A 20542-nucleotide genomic window follows, 5' to 3' on the forward strand; every position below is an offset into this window, starting at 1 on the left:
AATCTCAGCCTTCATGGATCTTATATCCTAGAAAGTTAGGAGGTTAGAGACTATTTTTCATATATGGTTGCTGAGAACATGCGTGTCACTTCTTTATCATATTAGCCCTTTAGTGTCTTTGGAAAGGGAGTCCAAACTATTACAAGTTTACCAAATTTCTCTCCCATTAGATATAGTTTATGACACTAATAACATGCAGATATGTGGCCCTTTGCAGTCCTGGATGATGTTCCCAACCTGACAGTCCCATTTTAGTCGATCTCCCTACACCCCTTCCCCAAAAACCACAATCATTTCCTGAGTCGTCTCTCCTCTAGGAGGCTCAGGCACTGGTCCAGCAAGAGTGGAGAGACCAGGGCATGACCCCACGACCGGGACCCTTCCCCCGCCCTTTGGCCTCAGCAATCCCCTGGACAGGCAGCTCCTCCAGGGCTGGGGGTTGGGGGGCTGTAAGCCATTTCAGGGCTGAACTCTCCATGAACCAGGAAGGGAAGGGGGTGGGGGCTGCAGAGCAGAGCCAGCAGGAGCTGGCTGGGAGGCAAGGCTTCTGGGCAAACCTCTCCGGCTGAGTAAATACTGAGCTGCCTCATCTCCAAGGTGGGGTAGAAACGGAGCTGTCAGGCCAGAGTAAACTGAAGGGAGCTTCGGGCCTCTCAGGAGCAGAGGGCGCATGCGTTTTGGGGCATCCTCCCTCCTAGGTTCTCCCTTCAGGCAGAAAGGGCTACAGGGGTCAGAATTGCCTGGACCCAGGCCAGTGATCTTGAGAGCATGGAGGAAATTGACTGGGGGGTGTGTGGAGAAACAGTCATTTTAATTAGCTCCAACTTGGCCAGTAGACTATGTGGGACATGATGCTTCCCCCATCCCACCCTACCACCCCCCATCCCAGACCAAGTTTAACATTCTTTCTTACTTACAACTTCTATCATCAGAGGGAAGGATGAGGAAAGCTGCAGTGAGATAATGCAGCTTATATTAAAGACTGGGAAAGCAGGCCCAGAGTGGTTAAGTGATTGATTCAAGGACACACAGGAGGCCCTTGGTAGAGGAAGCTCTGGTCTCCTGACTTCCTACAAAATTCTTTCTTCTCTGAAGTACCTGATCCACTTATTTCCCGATGAAGAGAATGACAGTGGCCAAGAGGTCCTACTCTGAGCTGCAGTTAATAGCTGCTTAAGCCTATCTGTTCTCCCAGAAATGGGCATTAAATATTTGGCATCTCCGACTCCTGTTCCACCCAGGACCCACTCTGAGGATATAAAGCATTTAGAGAGCCTGGGAAATAGCAAAAGTTAAAGCATCTGGAATATTGTGGTTGAGTCATGTAAAGGAGGCCATGCAAGGAAGTTCTTAGAGCTAGGACTGAGCCATCAGGAAAAAATCTGGTACAACTGCAGGGGGTGCCAACCACATGGACCACAGTGAGAACGTGCTCCCAGAGTTATGCAATGAGACTGTCCTGCCAAAATCATGTCTCATTACGATGCTGCACTTACTATGAACTAGTATTCTGTGGAACTACCCTGAAGCTTTTCATTCATAATTATTTTATTCCCTGGCAGCAAATTCCATGGTTACGGTACTAGATGGGTCTGCAGGTACAGTGCTGGAGGATGAAGGCTAGCGAATGTCTGCTTCCGTCACACCAAGGCCAAGAAAAACTCAGTACAAGAAAGTAATAAAAAAATGTCTTGTATGAATATATAAAACAGAAAATCTCTACTGAACACTGCCAGGCAGTGTTTTAAGCATGTCTCATATATCTCACTTATTCAACTTCCCTCATTTTACATCTGAAGAAATGGAAGCACAGGGAAATTGAATAACTGGCATGAGCTCACTCACCCAGCTGATAAGAGAGGAACCATGTTGAAAGCTAAGTTACCCTTCAGAACCCTTGCCCTCCACCACTCTAAATCAGGAACTCAGACTGTCTGCGTTTAGGACTTCTGAGCCTTCCTGCCAATGGAGAAGGGAGGGAGAGTGCAAGAGGCCCAGGACAACTCTCCTCTTCTACAGTTGAGTGGGCTGAGACCTGACGGTAAGGAAAGGGTCTCAGCCAGACCCACCTGGGTGTTCTCAGCTGCTAAGAAGGGAATCCCCTCTACCTGTCCTTAGCCCCAGAACCTGTCTCTAGTATCATATACCTATCAGGGATCAAACAAGATATGAATGTGAGAAGTGAAGAGTGTGTGTGTACCCCAAAGGGTCAAGATGTGCCCTGGAATCAATGAGGGACTGTAGGTAGGGGAGAAGGCATGTCCCCTTTAATAATGATAAGTATTATCATAGCTCATATTTATTTATTAGAGACTGCTCTCAAATATTTTACACATAGAAACTTATTTATTAACATCCACCCTATGAAATAAGTATGATTATGATGCCCATTTTGGAGAAAATGGCCACAAGGCTGTGAGAGGCAGGGCTGGAAGGATTTGAACCCACATATCTTGGCCTTCCTCTCAGTTTCATCTGGATCTGCGTGCTCCCCGGTCATCTGGAGATGCCCCCAGCCTCCCCATCTCCACCCTCTTCTACTCCCCACCCCACCAACTCCCTTCCAGCAGCCCAGTGGTATTGCTGCAAAGAATGTTCATAACAAAGAAACCCACATTAAAAGTAAGAAGAACTTTAGGGTTTTTTAAATCTTTTTTCCTTGTCTCTCTTGTCCTGGAGATCAAAGGGCCTCACGTTGGGAGAACAAATGCTGAAGAAGAAAGCAAATGAAAGAGGAAAAGTTCACACTTGGGGCTGAGAAACAGATGGTGCAGAGTGTTGGGTAGAGCGGAGGCTCCGTGGTGGAGGAGGGGCCGGGAGATACTCCTCAGAAACCTTGACAAACTTTCAACCCGAGAAGAATTCTCCCCCCACCCCAATAAAGAATCAATGGGGAAAAAAATCTCTATTTTAAGATTTTTATTTTCAAAATAGGAGACTTTTTGGAGATTTGGTAAATGGAGGTGTTGGAGTGGAGAGCTTTAAATCTTGCAGAAAATGTACTTTCAGATCTTCTGGTAAAGATATGATTCCCTTTGCCCCCTCAGGGGCTGTGAAAAACCCACCTATCTGAAAGGAGTCTAAGAGGGAAGCAGTTTGTCATCTATTCTGGAAAGTTTAACAATGTGTTTTTGTTTGTTTGATTGTTTGTTTGTTTTTACCAACCTCTCCTTTGTCATTTATGATAGAAAATACAGTGACCTTCTGTTTCTGCAAATCAATGCTTTCTGTGTAGACCAGTCTGAGGCCTCAGATAAGTGGGATTTTAGGAGAGCACAAGGTGGGGAAGGGGTTAGGATCAAAGGAGATGGGGGGGCTCAGACGTATTGCAGATTCTTTTGAGCCTGCCCCTCTGTTAACAGAGAATTGATTTGCCCCTCATCCCTCCCTGGGGGAATCTGATAGTTCCTTCTGCTGTGGCCAAAATCCAAATAGACCAGCCTCCCCCAGGACCTGTCAGCCCCAGTCTGAGGTCCAGCTTCACCATCCTTGGGGTCCTGCTCTAACCAAAGCTCCTTCCTCTTCCCTGATTTTCTGCCCACGGGTCCAAAGTTTGCAGGATCCAGAAATATCCCAACCAGAAGGCTCTACCAGCTTACACTGAATGGCTCCAAGCAAGAGTTTTGTTTCCACAGACACTGCTCTGTCTCCTCTGTCAAGGTGACCCCCTTGGGAAAGCCAACCTTGGTGGCAATTTTAATTAAATGCAGAGAAGCAGTTAATAGATTTTTTTTTTTTAAGACAAAGGCCAAGGCATCAAGCTCTGGGAAAGCTGAGCTTCCTCTTGCAACACACTTCTCTTCCCCTCCAGCTGGACTGTGCCATTATTGATAACTTGGCCTCTCCTATAATAGCACCAATTTCATTAGGAAGCAAACGCTCGGCTTTTCTTGCACACACTCCTAGTCCTTTTTGCTTCTTGTCTTCCTCTGAAAGGTCGAGAATTCAGTAGATGGGGTGGGGTAAGACGCCCCCCTTGGTCTTGCTGCCCGACCCCAGCTGTCTTGACTCCAGGGCATTGGGGGGTCCCCGGAATCAATAAACCGGTCGGGAGCCCGCAGGCCCGCGTCCTCTGGACGGCACTGCAGGGCGAGAGCGCTGGCGGTTAGGCGGCCGTCGCGGCGCTGCCCGAGCCAGGCCCGCCTCCGCCGCCCCCAGCCTCCGCCGACCAAAGGGTTGTCAGTGGGACCCGCCAGGAGACAATAGCTGCCCCCGCGGGCGCGCCGTCGGCTTGTTTGGAAAGCCCGGGGGCGCTTCGAGGTAAAAAGGTCAGCGCGGGACCGGGGTTTACCTCGGCCTCCTTCGCCCACCCCAGGCCTTCGGGACTCCAACCTGCCGCTCCCGCCGCAGCCCTCCCTTCCCCGCCTCCCCCTCGGCCCTTTCGCCTCGCCTCCGCTGCTGTCCAGCGCCGGAGACCCGGGAGTCACCGGGAGCCGGGTGGACGGCACTGCGGAGGCGGGCGGCTGCGGCCAGAGTCTCTCAGCCTCCCCGGCTCCTGAGCCCCGAGGTTCCGGTTGGGTGGAAGGGCGCCAGGCTGGGAGCGGGAGTGGAGGGGTAACCTGTGTGTCAATCTGAAGTTTATCGAGGGACCTGTCCTCTGACTCTCTGAGCAAGAATTGGCGGGGAGGGGGACGATGCACAGCCTCCGCAGCGCATATTAATATTTACCGAGGCACACTCTATGCCAGGCCTCGCTCTGGACGTGGGGGACGCAGAAGGGAGAAGGGGTAGTGGGCCCTTTGCCTCCCCCCGAACTTTCTCCTCTTTTCAAACCCTTTTCTGTTCTCTCCAAACAGATCCGTTTTTCTTCTTTCCTGCCTTCCTTTCAGGACCCTCTCTGAACTGTATCCTCCCCACCACCTTTTCCCTCCAGGTCTTCCCACATTCCTCCAACGACCTGAGGGCTGACGGCTGTCAGATCTGGAAACCTAGGGTGCTGTTCTGCTTAGGCCCCACCCAGTAAGTCCTTCTCTTTATCCAGCTGAGCTCTTAAAGCTCAGCTCCTTCCAGCCCAACCAGCCTGCACCTACTCTTTCCTCATCTCTCCCCCTGGGCTCTTGGAGAGAGCCTCCTTTACCCCTGGGTGGAGGAGTAGAAGAGGCGGGAAGAGGGGAAAACACACTTTATTGAAATGAGGTAGTTGGAAGTACAGAGAGAACCCGATGGCTTGGGGCTCAGGTTTCCAGAAAGAGTGGTACCTCCACTGTCTCCAAGGTTCAGAGAAATGTTTGCTGCTGGTAGGAGCTCTCCCTGCACCTGGGCCTCCCTGGGCTGCACCAGGGGTCGGGGTGGAGATGAGGAGGGTCCTGGCTTTTCCAGGAGGCAATAAATAGGGGAGGAACTAGTGGGGGCGTGCCTGCGCCTTCCTGGTAGAGGCTTGCTGGGGTCCAGCCTCAAACAAAATTCCAGAAGTCTCCGAAGTACCAAGTTCCAAAACACTTTGGTAGCTTAGAGATGAGGTCGCTGGTGGGAGGGGAGGCAGGTCTCAGAAAACAACCTCTGGAGGCTGCTAGTGCAATACAAATGTGCCAGGTGGGGGTTAATAGGCTTAGATTGGCGGGGGGGGTGCTTTTTGGTCTGTCACAAGGCAGCTGGTGCTGTTGTAAGGTCTGTGGCGACTAGAAAGATTAAGCATTGGTAATATGCCTGCACCCAAACACCTCCCACACAAGAAACCTCAAGGCCTTCTCTCTGTCCTGGGCCTAGAAGGGGGAGTTAGGATATGAGTGCATGAGGAGAGTCCTCGAAGCTCAAAGGCACTGGACTGAACAAATTGAAGTTGGAAGGGAAAGGAGAATCCAGGAGGTTGGGACTTGCTTCCACCCCGCCCACGTGCTGATCCCCAGATTAAAGGCCGAGGGAAGCCCTTCCCTTCACTCTTGACAGGTTGGGTGTCTCCCATGCCTCTGGTCCTCCGGTAGGCTCCCCAGCCATCAGCACCTTGCCCAGACCGGAGAAAAGGGGTCCCCCATTCCTCCCCAGAGCAGCTGTAAACTGGCGCCCCAGCCTTGGTGAGGATCGCCTGAGTAGTAAAGCCGAGGCCCAGGGTTAGGGAGAGCAGAGGAGAGGGCTGGACGGCGGCGCTCGGGTGCCGCGGAGCCCCGTCGGTTGGGAAGTTTAGTTCAGGAGGTGACGGAGCTGGGCGAAGCTTCCGGCGAGGTGCACGTGGACTGGTCGGAGGCGTCTCCAGCTGCCTCCTTGGGACAGCCTGAAGGGGCTGGGGGCACCCGGCCTCCCTCCCGTTCGCGCTTCTTCTGCTTCATGCGCCGGTTCTGGAACCAAATCTTGACCTGCGTCTCGTTGAGCTCCAGGGTGGCGGCGATCTCCACCCTCCGGGCCCGGCTCAGGTACTTGTTGAAATGGAACTCCTTCTCCAGCTCGGTCAGCTGCCGCGTGGTGAAGTTGGTTCGGAGGCCACCGGGCGCGCCCAGGCCCAGCTCCGACACCTTCGCTAGGGGCGGGGCGAGAGAAAGGCCACGTCAGTTCTCTCACCTCTTTCTCCTTCCCCTCCCCTCCCCCCTGGCCAGCTCCGCACCCCCATTCACCACGCTGTCCCGCTTCAGCTCTCGAAGCACCAAGCACCCCTCCAGGTGACCTGGATCAGCCTCCCCACGCTCCCATCCCCCATCCCTCCGCAGGACACCGGGTCCTGGGCCTGAGCTGGGCACACAGATCCGGAAGTGCGGGTATGTGTGGAGACTTACTCTTAATGGGAACCGGGCACTCACTGGGTGGGGAGAGCCCACCTGACCTGAGACCGGGCAGAGTGCTCTTACCTGCCTCTACCCGGCGGCGCAGAGACAGGAACCCAGCCCAGGACACCTCAGTGCAGAAGCAGCAGAGCCGCTCTGAGCCCCAGAGAGGGGGTAGCCACCTCTGAGCCCTACCTGTCTTGGGTGGGTTCCTCTTAACCTTCATCCAGTCAAAGGTCCGGGCTGTGGGGAGGCTGGTTTCTGACGGGCAGGGCGACTCCTTGTCCTCGGAGAGGAGCTCAGCATAGGCCGGTGCAAAGTTCCCTGTCTGCTCGTTCCCGTAAGGGGGCTGCGGCGGAGGGTATGGCCCCGGGCCCGTCCCAGCAGTTCCATAGCCGTCGGACAAGGCCCCTAGCTGGGCCCCATAGCTTGAAGGATGAAAATAGCCTCCATCTCCTTCCGGCTGGCCCAGAGGGTAGTACTGAGAAGGCCCGTAGCTGGGGCTGCAGGCAGTCGGGGCGTACCCCGAGGTCCCGGAGCTGGGGAAGGGCACCCCTAACGCCGAGGGCGGGTGCTGGGCCGGATAGCCTGAGTTCTGCTGGAGCGCGGGGCTGGGCAGCCCCCCACCATAGCGGGTCTCGCCTGCATAGCTGTCAACAGAGGGAGCCGAGCTGGGGGGGAAAGAGGTAGGGGCGCTGTAGGCGCTGGGTGCCCGGTTACAGAGTGGGTACTCTAAGAAGGAGTTCATCCTATTATAGTCCATGCGTCGAGGCCGCAGGAGGGTCGGCCCGTTTGGGGGAGACACCCTCTTGCCCTACAACCTTTCCGCAGTATGTCACAGCGCCAAAGCTTGCATCCATGGCCTAACCCAGCTCGCCTGGGCCAGGGCTCCCCCAGGAAGGGGGTAGGGAGTGGGGGTGGAGGGGCGCATGTGATCTCTCCCAGACCAATGGGCGCAGCGGGCCAGAGTTTGGCAGCCCCAGCGCCCATCCATCACCCCCCGAGCATTAGCATGACAAAGACACTTCAATCACCCGCAGCCCATCCATCTGAGGGTGACGTGGAAGCGTCAAAAACATCTTTCTTCAAAGACTTTTGGAAAGAAGGGACCAGAGGGAGAGGGGGGAAAAGTTAGAGGAATATTCAGGACTTTCCTCCCCTCCCAACCCCCAAGGCCTTCAATAGCCTCCTAGGTTATTAGATTTGGACAAATTCAACCCAGCTGCCCTTCATTCTTCCCACCCCCCCACCCAAAGGAGCCTTCCCCCCTCACCAAGTCTGTAGACCAGGAGATGGGGAATCCAGGCTTCTTTGCCCAGAACTCCCGCTCTGAGTTTCTTTCTCCCAATTTGGGGTGATGGGCTAGGACAGCCGAGTGAGGTATGTTATTTTGGGCCAAATGGATGACTGTGAAAGAAGAGGGTGGAAAAACACCTCAGGGTGTGAGGCAGGGCCTAGAATCTAGAGGAAGAGTTAAGTGAGGGGTGGGAAACTGGCATATCAAGGAGCGAGACAAGATGACAGAAATGTGGAGAGGATGAGAAATGCCCCGCTCCTCTCTCCATCTCTCCACATAACCACTCTCTCCTCATTCACACATGCATTTCTCTCCCTCGGCTTCTTTTTGTATTCTCTCTGTCTCAATCCATCTCTCTGTTCGTCCGTCTCTCTCCATATTTATATTCGTTCCCTACCTATCCATCAACTCATTTCTCTGGATGTATTTATCCTCTCTCTAGCCATCCATAGCTGTAGCTGGCTCACTCACTCAGACTCAGATAACCCCCCGTATCTCTCCAGAGAGTCACAAGGAGCACAGAGCTAGGTAATGTTTACTTACAGGTGAAGAGGAGGGAATTTTTATTCTCTTTCTGAAGTGATTAAAACTAGCGTAGTGCATTCTTCTGGTTCCTTCCTACCCCACAGCACACACACACACCCCCAAGCCTCAAATCCATAAATTCAATACCAATTACATCTTAAAGATGACTCAAGTTTCTGAGGACTTTCTAGAATAGGTCAAAGGAGTTTGCTTAGAGAACGGGAGCTCCGGGCTCAGGAGCGGGGTCTCACGCCTTTCTGCTCCGTGTGTCTGTTGGGTTAGGGCTGGGGGAGGGGAGGAGAACAGGAAGTGGTTCCTTCACTCTGTTCAGACGCGGATGGAACTGGAAGGGAAGCTCTTAGGTAGAGCCCATTGATTCTCCTCCTCCAGACTCCGAGGACAAGAGCTTGGCGCAATCTAACACCCACGCTCATTTGTAACCTGTCAGGGTGTCTGCCTGGCCGGAGGCCTGGGGCCGGGGCTAGGGCAAGTCCAGGAGGGCAAGAGTTCAGGGGAGGATCTCTGTAAACAATTGAGCTGAGGAGAGGAAGGGGAAGCAGGTGGGACAGGTCCAGAGAGGACCCTCAAAACTTCTCAGGTTTCCCTACCCTGAGAAGGCAGGGTGGGTACTCATCCCTCTGCAAGGAGGCCCAAAGTTGTCCCTCTCAGTCACTGTGTCGCTCCCTCTCTCTGTTTCCCAGTCCCCTCATTTTGCCTGTCCTCTCCTACTTTGTGTCTCTATCACCAGAATCACAGTGCCTTTCTCTTTTCTTAATAACTGTAAGCCTTGCTTAGCCCTCAGCTATGAAAGAGCTTAGAGCATTTCACAGGACCCCTGCCCCCCTCCCTCCTCACGGGTACTCTGCTTCAGACCCTGCCTCAGAGCAGGACAAGTTGGGGGGAGGGGACCAGCTGGCAACTCCTTTAAGAGAGATGCAATGGGGGAGGGTGAGAGAATGTTCAGTGCAAAGGGATGAGGGCGGACAAAGGAAAGGAGAATTGAGGTGGGGGGTGGGGGCGGCCTACAGAGGGATTGAAGAGAAAAGGAGTGTTGAGGTGAGAACAAGATTTCTTTCTATTTCCCCTTTTGGGTTTGTAGATGCTCCCAACAGTTTCCTCTCACTTTGAGATGTTCTCCACAGAGGCATTTGGAGAAGAGGGAAGTAGGGAACCAGGGTTTCTCTTCAAACCCCAAATCTGAGCTAGGTCTATATCTGACCTGGCTGTCCTGCTTCTGGGAGACTTGGGACTCCACTTTCGACCTTTCCCTCAATCCAGGGAGAACCTCCTCCCCTCATCCCTCGCCCTCCTAATTAAGGGAACAATTTGAGGTCTAAAGGGGGAAGTAAACTCCAAATCAGTTTAATAAAAGAGTAGAAATCATTCTGGGAGTTGGGGAAATGCAGTCTCCCTAGTAACAGCTGAAGTCACCAATAGTCTATTATAAAGAGTAGAAGGAAGGGGGCGGAGAAAATGTGCCTCAAGTTATATTGTCAAGTGCAGTGGTTGCTTTGGTCTCAGCTCTCCCAATTCACTCTGCTCTCCAATTCATCCCTGAGCCTTGCTACCTTCTCTTGTGTAGCAGAAAGGTAAAAACTTTTCAGATTTCCTGGTGGCTCTCCCAGCCCCAGCAGAAAAGACTGGGAGAAAAAGCAACATGGGACCATAGGTTCCCAAGTCTCTTCCTCCTTAAAAGAAACTCCACTGGCCTCTGGCCTGCGGAGAAACCCTATGGAGCCCGGATTCCTTGCTAAGCCCATAGCTGAGTGCAACACAAAACAAACAAACAAACAATGTAATCCACATCTGGAGTAATCTATGGCCTATAGGATTATCTGGTTGACCAAATTAAAGTCACCAGAGATGGTCTGGGTAGATCCAACACCAAAGTGAAATATAGTTGATTTCCTCTTTTCTATAATCTATTTAGACATATAGGAGAGCAAGGAAAACACAGGCATGTTTAGTACTGAAATGATCTTTGAGAGATGCTGACCCCTGTACCACTAAGGCAGGGAGACCATTCTAATCAGAATGGGGAAGTGTTAGAAGTTTGCACCTACTTCTGGCCTTTTCTATGGAGGAAGCTGCTTTAGCTGGGGGTTGGCAGAATCAATCTAACAGTTCTTTCATTAGGCCCTTAAGTGCCTCTCTGCCTGCTCTCCCCAGCCCAGATCTTGAAGACCAAAGTCCAAGATCAAAGATTGGAACTTAAGAATTTAAAAGATATTCAGGGTTATAATTTTTTTCTCCATAAGAAATGGTTTCTTGTTGCTGTTTTGGGGGAGGATGCAATCTGAATTCAGTGCTGTTTGTTTTACTACAAGCTCATTAAAATGTCACAAATCTGGTTGAGAACCATAGGCTATGAGTGGTGCATAATGTACTGGGAAGACTATTAGTTTTGGGGCCAGAATACTTGGGTTCAAATCCTTGCTTGGCCATTCCTTAGCATTATGATCCTGGACAAGTTCCCCGGTTTCTCTGAATCTCAGCCTCAGAGAAGAAGAATGGGTTTAATACTGCTTACTTCACTGCATTGTTAGTAGGATTAAAGCAAACAAGAAAATATAAACCATAGAGAACTCTGTAAGTGTATGATATTGGCATTCCATGCACAGTCTGAAATAGTGAGTCAGTCTTCAGTTTTTTAATATAACTAGCATATTAAAATATGGAAATATGTGATAGGGAAATAGCACATGTGCTATGTATTTATGTAACATATCACCATATATTGTACAATATGTACTTTATCATATGCAAATGTCATTGAGAATCAGAAGGCTGGCTCCGTTTAGGCAAAGGATTTTCGTCCAAACTGAAGAGTTTTTTTGAAAAGTAAAGCCTACTATTGTATCATCTGTAACACATCTAAATGATTAAAACCGCAGCAGAAAGATTTCAGGTTGGGTATTAGCCAGAACTTCCTAACCTTCCAAATTTTGGAGAAAAGTTTTCTAGATGTTTTCTCTCTTCCCTTGAAGGGTTTAGCTTAGAAACTGTCCTTCCCAAGGTAGGGGTTGAACCTGACTTCTGTGATGGCAGAATAGGATATAAACTTTCACCTGGAGGGAAAAGTAAGTCAGAGAGTCGGGATGTTTCTAAAAGGAAAGATTAGAGAAACATGAAGAATTGAAATAACTTTCTACTTAATTGGGTCTATCCAGGTATGGTGGTTGCAGCTAAACTACCCACGGTGGAGAACTTACTGAACACCCATCAAGGTGAATTTATATCTGAATGACTGTCCAGACTGTGATTTTTCTGTGGTGGTTGGGAATTAGAGAAGGTTTTAGGAAGGCACTTTTACTGTTGACTCTCCTCAGAGGAGGAAGCAGTTTGTTAGATCTCCTTCAGGCACCAGATATCTGCCTCACCACTGAGTATGGAGAGGGATGGGGGTGGGGGAGCAGGAGGGCCGAGCTGGGCTGGAGAGGTCAGTGGAGGATTTGGGCCACACCAGCCATAGCAGGTGAAAGGAATGATGTAGGGCCCGAGAGTCTCCTTTCTGCAAACTGAGGACATGTACTTGATAGACCATATTTCAGGAAGATGTACAGTGGGGCCAGCGAGTGTTTGTCAGAGACCTGGAGGAAAGGTGGGCAGGGGGTTCAGCAGAGCTCTTTAGGGAGACCCAGAATTTGTACCTATGCTCTGATACCCTAGCAACCAGATAAAACCTGACTACAGGGGACTTTTAAAGTCTAGTACACTGGGAATTCCCCAGAGGCCCAGCGGTTAGGACTCCATACTTCTGCTACAGAGGGCAGGGGATCGATCCCTGGTCCTGGTCCGGAAACTAAGATCCCACGTGCCTCGTGGAGTGCCCAAAATAAATAAATAAACATTTTAAAAAATAAATAAAGTCTAATACACCATGGCAAAGAAGTTTGGTGCCTCTTTTTGTATAAAACGTCCTACTCTTTTTCAAACAAGAGTAAACATAACCAAATGCTGGGGAAGGTGGCAGAGAATGAAAGCCAGGGGAAAACTTGGCTAGGACACTTTTTTTGGTTTTGTTTTGTTTTCATTTATTTTTATTTTTTTAATTAACTGTTTTTAAAAAGAAAAGTTTAATTAAAGACCAAGTTTAGTTCAGAAACAATGTTCATCAGGCAATAAATTAAGCACCCTGTGTAGTGGACCGGAAATTCTATTTCTCTGCTGCCTTTACAGGAGTAGCATCACAAAGGTGAAACTGGTAGCATGTGATGCTCAAGTACTTGGTTCACACCTTCCTGAGTGTCGTGTCTCCTGTACCCAGCTCAGGGCACAGAGTGGATGCTCATTAAACACCAGGAGGAAGCGACTCTGGGGTCTTGATGGAGGAGTGAGAGTCAGCCTGCAGGATCCCGAGACTTAAAAGGGCCGACCCTTGAAATAAAGAACACTGTCTAGCTACAGATGGTTCAGAGCTCCCTGTATGATGCTTATTCTCCTCTCTTAGCCCATCGAAATTTGCATTCTTGGTCCTCCTACTGTGGGAAAATCCAGCATCGCTGAAGTGTTGTCCAAATACTACAAACTGCATCATATTAAATTGAAGAATGTCATTTCTGAAGCCACAGCAAAACTGGTAACACTTTTAACTACTTTATTGGGACTTTTTAGGACACTTCTTAATACTCATATTCATTGAATACCTGGCACCTGGCCCACAGCACTACAACCAGCTACATGCTTGTTGAAAAGATTTCTCTCCCTGCTTTTAAACAGTGATCGGGGCATGACTGTTTGTGTAAAGATACAAATTAAAATTTGTTAAAATGGCTGTACCAGATACTTGGGACGTGGGTTATCCTCAAACATCACAAGTCACCACCTCCATTTAAAAGCACATGATACCAGCCATAATAAATATGTGATACATTGTTTGTGAAGACTAATGAATATACTTTCGGCATATACTGATGCAGAGAACATTAGAGGCATTTAGTTCTTCCATTTATTTTATAGTTGGAGAAACTGAGGTCCAGAAAGGGGAAGGAACTTACCCAGGCGTAAGTTAAAAAAAAAAAATTAATGACTCATGGTTATCATGATTGCAAATAATTCCTCAATCTAACGGTCTTTTGCTTTCATCATAATATTAATGGGCCATTCTTCTTCAAAGAATGACTCACCAAGAGCAGGGCAGACTGACCAGCAGCTTTCAGGACTGCACTGAAGCCTTCCCACTCCAACCACAGCCAGTTTATAACCAGTCTGTGCTACATACCACTCAAGAGGAGTCCTGTCCCATCAGGATAGGATAAGTGAGCACAGCCACCTGGCACTGCCCTCTAACCTGCCATCACTGGGGGGTCTGCTGCCTTATCTGGGAAACCATCCTCTTCTCCTTCCTTCTCCATAGCCAGCCTGGAAAACTCAGGTTAAAGGGGATGACCCTAGAGTTGAAACAAGGAAAAGGAGCTAATTTGGAACACAGGCATCCTGAATCCTGGCCCCTTATGAATCCTGGATTGCCAGGCATTCCTTTGAATTTAAAATTGGTTGAGATAGAAAAGAGGAGTCATTTCCTTTTGGAAATACCTTGCCTCTTTGTTCTGCTCTGGTGGCATCAGAGATGGTGAGTTTCGTGAAACATGGGACAGAAGAAAGAGAGAGAGGCTGTGTGTTGCCTGTGAAAAGAGTTCTAACTCCTCTCTAATGATCAGTCAAGGGAAATGCTGGATCTCCTGATTCCCTGACTTGGTTGCTTCTCACCCCCAGGACACACAAAGTACCTAGATCTAAACAGGTAGATCGAGCCTTTCGTTGGGCCCTCCACTCACTTTGGCAGGGAGGATCAGGGAATGATGCAGCCTCAGGCAGGAGCTGAAATTCAGTGCCCTTTGGGCCACTGGTTTAGGTTGGGGTAGATTGCAAGGCAGTGGCCAGGTAAAGTGGGTCAAAAATTCCTAAGCATGGGAGGAAGGCAGGAAGAAAGGTGGCATTATGATCCAGCAGTACTTAAACTTTCATGTGCATATAGATTACTTGGGAATCTGCTGAATTGAGATTTTGATTCAGAAGATTTGGAGTGGGGCCTAAGATTCTGCATTTCTAACTATCCCACAGATACTGCTGATGCTGCTGGTCCATCAAGTCTCTTAGAGAACCGGAACCTCAGAGGCCCCTGAGTACTGCAGACCAAGCCGTGAATCCTCTCCAGCGGAGCAGACCCTGCATTTTTGGCATTGATCAAGGGTGCTCTCCTTTTGACCAAAGAAAGCTGGAAGGTGGGCAATCAGCAAGGTCCTTCTGATATTCTTGCTCTTTGCTACAGCTGAAAGAGCATTTTTAACTAGACCAAATTATCTAGTTTGGCTGTCCACAGAAATCAAAACCCCAGCTGAAATGTCTTTATTTTGTTGGCGTAGAGATAGCCATGTGCTGTGATTTTAAAGATGTTAAACACTGTCCATGGGCATATTTTATGGAGGAATAAACACACAGCCCAATGAGATGTATAGTGTGGTTGTAATATATTATATGTTCACTTATTTATGGGGAAAATAAACACACAAGCCAATAAGCTGTGTATTATTACTTTAATATATTGAATTTATTTCATACCTATATATTTTACGAGGGAAAATAAACTAATAAGATACATGATATCATTATTAATAACACATCTAATTGTTCTATATTAATTTACTTATGAAAGAAATAAGTGCAATTTAATGTGACATAACATTATTTAATGCAGGAGATGAATTCTATATTAAGACAGTTTAAGGGATTAAATTCCAGAGGAATAAGATGTGTGTGCTTCCCACACTGAGGGACCAGGTTAAAAAAATATGCAAGGGCCTGTCTAGTCCTATATGTCACGACCTATGTCGGCTCCTGGCTTTTCCTGACAGTTGTTGCCTCTCGGTGCCTGGTACTCCAAGTCCCCGTCCTGCTGGTTCAGGGGAAAGTCTGGGAGGCCTGGGAAATAAACTGCTTTTCAAGAACGGCAGCATCTGCTGGGGAGGTAGCCCTGCGGTGTCTGTTTCTGAGCCCGAGAAATATTAAATAAACCTAAGGAGGATGGATGGCTTTCCAGGGCCCTTTAAATCTCCACGTTCCCCGGAACAAACCAGGAGGCAGATGGGGCGATCGATCCTTGCTTCCCGCTTACCGGGTTTGCAAGAAGCCTGGCAAGGTGCGGTGGGGGGTAGGCGATAGTGTTGAGATGGCAAATGAACTTGTGGGCAAAGACAGGTACGTCTGCACTTGGAGAAAGCTCTGGCCGGGCATCAAATCCCAGAGCGAAGGATCAAAAGTCAGATTCGGCTACGCAGACCCGGGCCAACAAGATCCGTCGTTCGCCCCCTCCCACTCCCACCCCCTCGCGGACCCTCCGTCCATCTCGCGTCCTTAGCATCCGTTGGGCTGATTTTTTTAAACAATACAAAAACCAAAAGGAGGCTCCCTGGCTTCTTTTCTTCACTGGCATCTGGACGATCCGGACAGGCGAAGGTGGGTGCGGGGACGGTGCCCGGGGCTGGCCCCGCGCATCCCGAGGCGGCCGTCATGGCGGCCACAATCTCTTCCCTCGCCCTCCCTGCCGCCCGGCCCCAGCGCCATTTTGAGCATCTTCCTTGCTTTCCTGTCTCCCTCCCGCGTTCCTCGCTCCTCCTTCGCTGCCTGCAGGCCAAGCGCCTCCCAACGCAGCCCGGGCTTCCCGGGGCTTGTCGCCCGGCAGCTCTTCGGACGCTCCTCCCAACTCCAGGTGCCTTAGGGTGACTGAGGGGCCCGAAGAGCATTGGTGCCCGGACCCCGCTACATTTTCCACCCGGTCTCCTTTCTTGTCCACTTGGAGGTCAGTTACCATCCCTGGGCACAGGCGCTGCTTCCCAAGAAAACTCCCGACCGCACTCCACTACTTGGCCCTGCCCACGACCCCAGGAGTCGGGTCCCCAGGCGTCCTGGGAAAAGCTCCTCCACCCCGCTTGGGGCAGAGGCGAGAAGCCTAGGAAACCCTAGGACCCCTCCCAATCTAGCTGAACCTCTGCGCCTCCCACCGCGACCCCGAAGCCTCTTCTCTTGGCACCCACTTCAGTCGGCAGCGCACCCTCTCCCCCTACCTTTATTTTTAAGCAGAGCCAAAGGCTATCTGTTACGGGGTGGCAACAAACGCCCACTCTCGTCAGAGCTGCGGGCGGCCAAATAGGACCCCTTTTGTACCATCCGGGCTTAGTCGGCCCAGGGCCAGACAAACCTGGCGCTGGTCCTGAGGGAGTGAGGGCCGGCCTAGGGGGTGCGGGGAGGAAAGGGGCTGGGTCCCAACACAAACACTCGTTTTCGTATCATAAAGACATTTATTTAATCTATGAAAATAATGTACAATAAATACTTTTCCCTTTTCCTATTATTAAAGAATTTTAATAAATAATCTACGATCTAAAACTTAAAAAAAAAGAGGAAAATAGGTTCCTCTAGTTCCTTTTAAGAAAGCACCCCCCCGCCACCGCGCCAGAGTTTAATTATTCCTGAGATTTCGTTGGAAGGACTCTACCAAACGGATTTTTTCTGTGTGATTTTTAAAAGACGCCCGAGTGCCCAATATTTTAAAGAGAGAAGAAAGGAAGTGGATTAAACGGTAATTCAATAATACCTGAATTTTAGCAAAACACATAAAGAAGTCTACACGGCTTGGGGAGGGGATCCTCGGCAGCCGAGGGGGGCGGGGGTCGAGGGCCGGGAGGAGGAAGCGGGTTATTAGGAGAACTGCAGGTCGATGGCACAGAGGGTGCTGGTGAAGAAGTCCAGCTCTTCTTCGGAAAAGGGAACCGGGCTGTCAAGCGAGCCCTGGAGGCTGGGGGAGAGGCCTCCGGACAGCTGGAGACAGGAGTCGGCCGCGAAGAAGCTGAGGTCGGGCAGGAAAGGTGAATCCTGTCGCTCCGGGAAGACGTCTTCTGGCAACGGCTCCGACCCCAGCCCTCCCGCCCCGCGCAGCGCGCCGCCCGGCCTCCGCGCGCCCGCGTCCTCCACGCGAGCTGCCAAAGGCCGGGGTCCCGAGGCGCTAGGAGGCCCCGGCGCGACCTCGGGCGGGTGACAGCAGGCTTCCCGAACCGCCTGCGAGGCGGTGGGGCGGCCCGGGCTGGCCACGGGCTCCTCGGCGGGCTCGCCGGTGTCCTTCGGCGCGCCGGCGCAGGCTGGCTCCCCGTCGGGCGGCTCTCGGTGCTGCGTCTGCCGCTTGTGCTTCATGCGCCTATTCTGGAACCACACTTTGACCTGCCTCTCGGTGAGGTCCAGCAAGGCCGCTATCTCCACGCGGCGCGGCCGGCACAGGTACTTGTTAAAGTGGAATTCCTTCTCCAGCTCCAGCAACTGCGTGTTGGTGTAAGCAGTGCGCAGCCTGCGCGCCCCGCCGCCCGCGGCCTCCTGCAGTCCCGGCCCATCTGCAGGGAAAGCGGGCTGGGCGTCAACGCTGGCCGTGTCCTTAGCCCAACCTCGACTTGGTTGAAATAAAAACCACCCCATCAGCCCAAAACAATAGCAGCAGCACCCCCGCCCTTACCGCTTACCAAAGCGGCTCGCTCCCAAGGCTCTGGCCTTCTTTCCCGTCCCTGTCTCGCCTCCAGACTCGGCCCGGGTCAGGGCAAAGCATTCAGAGAGCCGCCCACGAGCCACGCATGGGGTAGGAAGCTGTTCCCTTTCTCCCCCAGAACCTCAGAGCCCCCTCCCAGGTCCTCTGAATGGACCCCTAATTTCGGCACTTTCCAACTCAGCCTGGGGAGAGGGTTCATAAAGAAAGATTGTTCCTCACCTCCTTTCCTCCCTAGCTCCCTAGGTCTCAAATTCTCCCTCTTCTAGAGCTGGGGTAGATGGGACCGAATCTTTTCCTGCCTCCAGATTCGACCCCAGCCAACAACACTCCTCCACACAGATAAAGGTGAACCTCAATCAAATCCCTTTCTTCTAGCAGAAAAAAAATGCTCTTCCCCAACCAGCTTCCAAAATCTGCTGTAGAAAGAAAAAAAAAAAAAGTGCAGGCAGCGGCCAGGCCTGAACCCCAGCGGTCTTTTCTGCTTCCTCATCCCTGGAACCGACGGGGGCAAGGAACCCCAACAGGCTCGCCAGCTTTTCTACCTCCCCCATCGCTCCTTCTCCCCCTTTCTTTCTAGCTGCCCCTCACCCCATCCCTACCGCGCTTACCGACCTGCGGGCGATCCGACCCCGGAGGCCGGGACGGAGGAGGCGGCCGGGGGAGACGTGGCGGATTGGCTGGGTTTCTTGGCGGATTTCTTCTCTTTCATCCAGGGGAACTCAGGAGCCAGGGGGGCAGCGGGGAACGGCGGCGGCGGCAGAGCGGGCCCATCTTCAGCTCGCTTTTGGCTCCCGGGTCTCTGAAGGGTGGAGGCGCCGGGCTGGAGGCTGGGGAAGGTTTGCTCGAAAGGAGGAGGAGGAGGAATTAATGTCGACTCCTTGATTGATGAAGTTTGAAATGTCTCCAAGACAGCGGGGAAGGAAGTCAGACACTCGGCGAGCGATGGCTGGCTGTTTATAAACCCAATCTCCCTCTCAAATTCAAAATTCATGGCTTTCAATGGTGGGGGAGGGGGCCTGCTGGGGGGGCGTCAGGAGGGAGGATCGGAAGGGACCCCCCCTCCTGCCCCCCCCAGGTCTGTGTGATGGAGCGATTTTGGGAGGGGAAGATTTTGCTTTTTTTTTTTTTTTTTAATTTTGGGCCTTTATAATTGTATATTGCTGATAAATACAAGCGTATGGGGACTCTCTCTATTAAACCCAGGACTCCGGCGAAATTGCAGGGAATTCATGGTCACGGGACCGGCCTTGGCCAATCGCTTGTCTGGGCCTGGTGGAAAACAGAGAGCGTTATTTGCTTTAATTGATTCAAAAACTGTAGAGGACCATGACCTGGACACCATGAGCCCCCCAGTCCTACACTCCCTCTCCGCATGACTCACTTTCTCCAGAAAAGCTAAAGGAACCTTTTCCTCATCCCCTTCAGAGGATGGGAGGTTCTGGAATCCCAGGAAACAAGAGAACCTAAGGGAGAAATCGTCCTCTTCTGCAAATATTTTTAATAGAGTAAATTAAAGCTTTCTTTACAAGGCCAGCAGCATTCTCTTCCCCTCCCCCCCCCCCCCAAAGAAGCTGAGTGAGGATCTCAATGTGAGAGGAAGAGGTAGTAAAAAGAGGCTTTCGCCTTTGGGAAAGGTCGGTGTTACCGTGCAGCAAGGAAGAGATTTGCAAGCATCAGCAGCGCTATCCCCAACCCACCCCCCAAAACAACAGATAAATCTTGGGAAATCGACAAGCACTCCTAGGCTGACACAGAGGGGTGAGAGAGATAGTGAGGGGCCCTTTTGCACCTCTGGCCTACATAGCTGTGTGGTCTCAGTTGCCTTCTCTGCCCAGCGTTTGCAGCACTACCCCTGCCCCTATGTCTACCTGCCTCCTCACCTGGAGGCATCTGCACTCCTATATGACACCCCCAACAGACAGGGTCTAAGATGCATATGCACCCACCCACTCAAGCCTCAAGCCTGTATCTGCATCTATATCCAGCAACAGGAACAAGAACCAAGGTAGCCACCGATTCAACTTAGAGAACTCTCAAACCTCAGGTCAATGTATGGGGTGGAGGTGGGGCTTTTCCCTCAAGGAATCCCCCTGCCATTTTTGCCATTGTATTAATTAATATCCCTGACAAGGTAGAATTCCCTAAACATGGAGGGGGTGAAAAAATAATGACTACTGAGACGATATTCCATTTCTGGCCCCTGGGGGGAATTGTTGTTGTTTATTTCTTTTCAGAGGCTCAAGATAGTGTGAACTTTAGGGAGTGCTGTGATTTACGGGAGGGAAGGGATACAAGACTCAGGGCCCCAAGCAATCGGTGGGAAACTAGATCTCAAAACAGAAAATGAAAAGTCGATCTGGGGTAAGATTTTTAAATAAGTGGGTCAGAGGGACCGAGAGGAGATGAGGTGATCAATCTTAGCCCCCTGACAGCTCCCTCGGATGGCATCAAAGAATTTGGCTCTTTGGGAAAGCAGAGGGAACAGCCGAAATTCCACAT

General features: G+C 51.0%; 2 protein-coding genes across 2 annotated transcripts; both read right to left on the reverse strand.

Moving 5' to 3' along the window:
- Positions 1-6122: 6122 nt before the first annotated feature.
- On the reverse strand, positions 6123-7523 carry HOXB1 (homeobox B1; the record flags this gene model as incomplete). Its single annotated transcript, XM_082679986.1, has 2 exons — positions 6888-7523; positions 6123-6451 (listed from the first exon to the last, which is right to left on the reverse strand). The coding sequence occupies exons 1-2, from the start codon at positions 7453-7455 to the stop codon at positions 6123-6125; spliced, it is 897 nt and encodes a 298-aa protein (XP_082536112.1). The 5' UTR covers positions 7456-7523.
- A 9268-nt stretch (positions 7524-16791) lies between these two features.
- On the reverse strand, positions 16792-19034 carry HOXB2 (homeobox B2; the record flags this gene model as incomplete). The annotated part of the gene is made up of 2 exons (XM_082678301.1): positions 16792-17894; positions 18656-19034. 2 exons carry the CDS (start codon positions 19032-19034, stop codon positions 17212-17214), a joined length of 1062 nt encoding a protein of 353 aa, XP_082534427.1. The 3' UTR covers positions 16792-17211.
- Between the last annotated feature and the right edge of the window lie 1508 nt (positions 19035-20542).

This window comes from Grampus griseus (genome assembly GCF_964374135.1).
Source record: "Grampus griseus genome assembly, chromosome: 20".
NCBI classification, from domain to species: domain Eukaryota; kingdom Metazoa; phylum Chordata; class Mammalia; order Artiodactyla; family Delphinidae; genus Grampus; species Grampus griseus.